Raw genomic sequence first — 3,799 nt, 5'->3', positions numbered from 1 at the left:
GGCCCATCGATCCAGCCTGTCCAGGTCCCTCTGCAGAGCCTTCCTACCCTCGAGCAGATCAACACTGCCGCCCAACTTGGTGTCGTCTGCAAACTTACTGAGGGTGCACTCGATCCCCTCGTCCAGATCATTGATAAAGGTATTAAACAGAACTGGCCCCAATACCGAGCCCTGGGGAACACCGCCCGTGACCGGCCGCCAACGGGATTGAACTCCGTTCACCACCACTCTCTGGGCCCGGCCGTCCAGCCAGTTTTTGACCCAGCGCAGAGTACACCTGTCTAAGCCGTGAGCCGTGATTTCTTGCATCTCTGCAACATTCTCACCATTAAAGACCAAGGCAAAGAAAGTTACTTAACTTCTCAGCAATTCCTTTTCCTTCCTGCTTTGCTCTTTTACTCCCTGTGATTTAGGACATCTAATGATTATTGCACATACTGGCTTTTTTTGGCCATATCTGAAGACACTTGTCTTGTCTCTATTTACTGTAGGTACCAAGAGCATTCACCAGAAATGAACTGCTTTTAGTAATAGAAAGCTCAGCAAACAAATGTGAAAGTTAAAAAAAAGTCATCTGTTACCACAGGAATGCAAACATTTGCTGAAGTACTTTACTTTTAAGAATTTGTATAGATGGACTGCTTTCAGTGGGATTACTCATGTGAGTCAAGGCAATTCCATAACTAAATGTTTTGTTTATTGATTTTTGAATTTGAAAAACTGCAAATATCAGGAATTTGAAATACTTACCAACCACCTCTTTAACGTGATAGGATTGATGTTGAAGTCTTTTACCAACCCAAGATCATGGTACATGTGTTCCAAACAACTCAGCATCTGCAGCCAGGAACAGATAGGTTATTGGCTTGGTAAATAGCACTTTACGATACATTGCAGAATGAATTTCCTCCTTGCAAGCATCGAATAATTGCAGACCCCTCTTGTTAAGACGAAAGAAAGATGTTCAAAGATTGCATGATTAAAGACAGCGCAAGAGGGGAGACAGAGAGGTTCTGAAAGCTTTTTGAAGTAGACAGATTGCTGTTGACTTCATAGGTTTTGTGCAGGGATTTGAATCACACCAGCTCTCTTTAGTAATTGTAATTCATGCGTAGCATAGCAATTCCTTCTCACAAAAAAAGTATTGCCATTTTTCTAATTCGGCTGGGATATGTTCTAACGCTCAATGAAATCAGTGGGAGTTTTTCCACTGACTCCAAAGGCCCTAGTTGTACAGAAATGGATGAGGCCCTAGCTGTGTGGAAAATGGCGGCAGAAAATAAGAGATCCTTAAAGAAACATTTATTCTAGATATGTGTCAGTATCTTCTTTCTTTATGACTTCTCGTGAGTTCCTAACTCCACTGTCTTAACTCGCATTTCTTGTTTAACAAAAGATCTCCCATTAGAACCCTAGAAAATTGCAGCAGGTTTGTAACCATCCACTCCCATAAACTATAACCATGAATCCTAATAGCTGAAATGCAAAGGCAGGCTGCTCTTTTGAGACAACATCTGCTCTGAGGTAGGAAGGGGGATGCAGATAGTTTAGCACTACCACTCCCAGTTAATCTTCTGGATTTGAAAATGTTGCAAAAGAAAGGTATTGATAATCTGATGTGTCTGGGCACTTAACAGCTGCCACCAGTCAGAAATGAACAGCATTCCAGGAGTTCAGGAGTTTATATATCTGCATTCCCACTCCTGAAGGCAAAATCTACAGGGGATGAAATGTAGCCATTATATTAGCAGATGCAGTTTTTAGACTGTAGACTGATCCAGGGATTTTAACATGATGAGTGTAATGTCACAAATATAGCCTTGGAGACCTTTTTAGTTAGGTTTCTGTTATTTAGGCTCTTAAAAACTCTCCAGAAGAATGATTTCATCTAATGAAACTTTATATTTATCCAGGGAATATACATAGTTCATGCAGTAACAAGGGGGCCGGTCTTGAGTCATCCGAACCGGAAGAAAGAGACTTTCTTGAAAGACTTGAGGGATGATGTCACGAGCTGAATTGTGCCCACATCACATGGACAGCATTTTTCTGTAGACCACCTTGTCTTGTTCCTAGTCCCTGAGGTAGAATATATGTTTTGCAATAGTTTCAGAAAAGACTTTCCGAGACAATGAACTCAATCCAGAAGGGCTGTATTACCCTCAGAAATGCCTATCTCCCTCCAGCTGTTGCCAAGAGAGCTTTGGGTGAGTGGCAGGGTGACTCTGAGTCCCAAAGCTCCTGCCCCTGAACGCATGAGAATCTCAGTTTTCTTTTTTAGCTTTCTTGGTCAACAGCACAAGCTTGAATATTGGACTCTTCTAAGGCTTGAAAGTGAGTGGGCATTTGAGAAAGAGAACGCAAGCTTGCTGCATAGCGCTGTTTACTGAGATGCTGCAGAGCACATTATTAATTTGCTTGCAGAAGACTATGGTTTATAACCTGCCTGCCCCACATTGAGCACGTGGGCAAATGCTTATTGCTAAACAAGCATTGACAGAATTGAAATATTCTCTGTAAACATAAACCAGAGCTAAAAGGGTGAGATAAACCCATATGGTGCTCGGCTCACTAGAGCTTGTGTGGTATCTTATTTCTGAGCAGCACTCCTCCTTGCAAGGCATGTCTCATCTCTGCACCCTCTTGTTAGCCTCGTTCATGCCGCCATATAGTGATTCCTAGGACTCTGAATGAGATACTGTGCTAAAATACTATGCCTCAGCACACAAGAATCCGTGGATAATGGTTTTTGTCTCTCCCTATTCTTTCTTAACAGTCAGAACAACAATGACCCAACAGTGTTATGGTCCACCTGGCAGGTCGTAATTCTCTCTTGCTGTAAAGACCTGACAGGCATTCAAAAGCTGGGGGCGAGCCATTTTGCCTGAGCAGTTGTATGGCCGTGGTACAGAGAAAAGGGGCTGGAGAGGGAGCAGTAACCGCAGAGCACCAGCCTCAGCTTGGCATGGACTGCACAAGGGAAGCTCTGCCAGCCTCTGTGAATGGGAGATGGACCTAAAGCCACCAGAAAGTCCTTCTGTTATTCCACCAGCCAGATGAAATTTCCTGAAGGGAATATGCTGTTCCCGTGGGTGCGGTATGGGGTATTTTTCCTTGTCATGTTGATCTGCAGGTGCTGAGCCAGAATGACGCTTGTATGCACAACATCTGATTGAGAAGGTAATTAAGGTGATTGCTGCTGGGGGTGCTGCTAGAACCACCCAACCCTTCCCTTGGGAAAAACCCAACACTAAAACCCTAGTTTAGTCCTGCCCTCCCTTACGTTTTTCCTAGGTGAGATTTGCTCCTATTTGCTTAATCTAGTTTTACATTATATTATAAGCTGACCATTACAGAAACATCCTTCTCCTTCATGTTTCTGCAGAGGTTTACATATGTGCTTTCCAGAACCTTCTGCAATACAAGTGACAAACAAAGAATAATACTAATAGCTATAAGAAAAATAAGAAAATGAAGCAATAAGAAAATACTAATAGGCCATGCATGCAGCTTTGCAACCTCTTCAGAAGACACCGCAGAAAAACCCTTGCCTAAAAGGCTGTGAATCAATGCATGCACCTCTGCCTGGCTTCACACAGAAGCACCCAGCTTCATTGACTTGAGCAGAGTTATTGATGATGTGCTTAAGCACACACTTTGCTAGGGATCGATTTATTCAGATAAAATGGCACAAGAGAACTCATGTGGCAGTAATGATAGTGCTTTGGTTGTTGTGGGACGTTTCTAGGAAGAGATTAAAGAAAAAATAAAGAGGGATCAGGTTATGATAATCAGCATA

The 3,799-nt window shown here is 42.8% G+C and overlaps 1 protein-coding gene across 2 annotated transcripts in view; it reads right to left on the bottom strand.

Moving 5' to 3' along the window:
• Positions 1–3,799, bottom strand: part of PDE9A (phosphodiesterase 9A) — a 48,863-nt gene that overhangs the window by 10,817 nt on the left and 34,247 nt on the right. For both annotated transcript variants that reach the window (XM_009327992.1, XM_009327993.1), the window contains one exon: positions 751–837. In XM_009327992.1, coding sequence (XP_009326267.1) covers positions 751–837 — 87 coding nt within the window. The remainder of the gene's footprint in view (positions 1–750; positions 838–3,799) is intronic.

This window comes from Pygoscelis adeliae, unplaced genomic scaffold, assembly GCF_000699105.1.
Source record: "Pygoscelis adeliae isolate BGI_AS28 unplaced genomic scaffold, ASM69910v1 Scaffold154, whole genome shotgun sequence".
NCBI classification, from domain to species: Eukaryota; Metazoa; Chordata; class Aves; order Sphenisciformes; family Spheniscidae; genus Pygoscelis; species Pygoscelis adeliae.
Note: the sequence above shows the minus strand (reverse complement) of the source record. Positions and strands in the feature narration are given on the sequence as shown.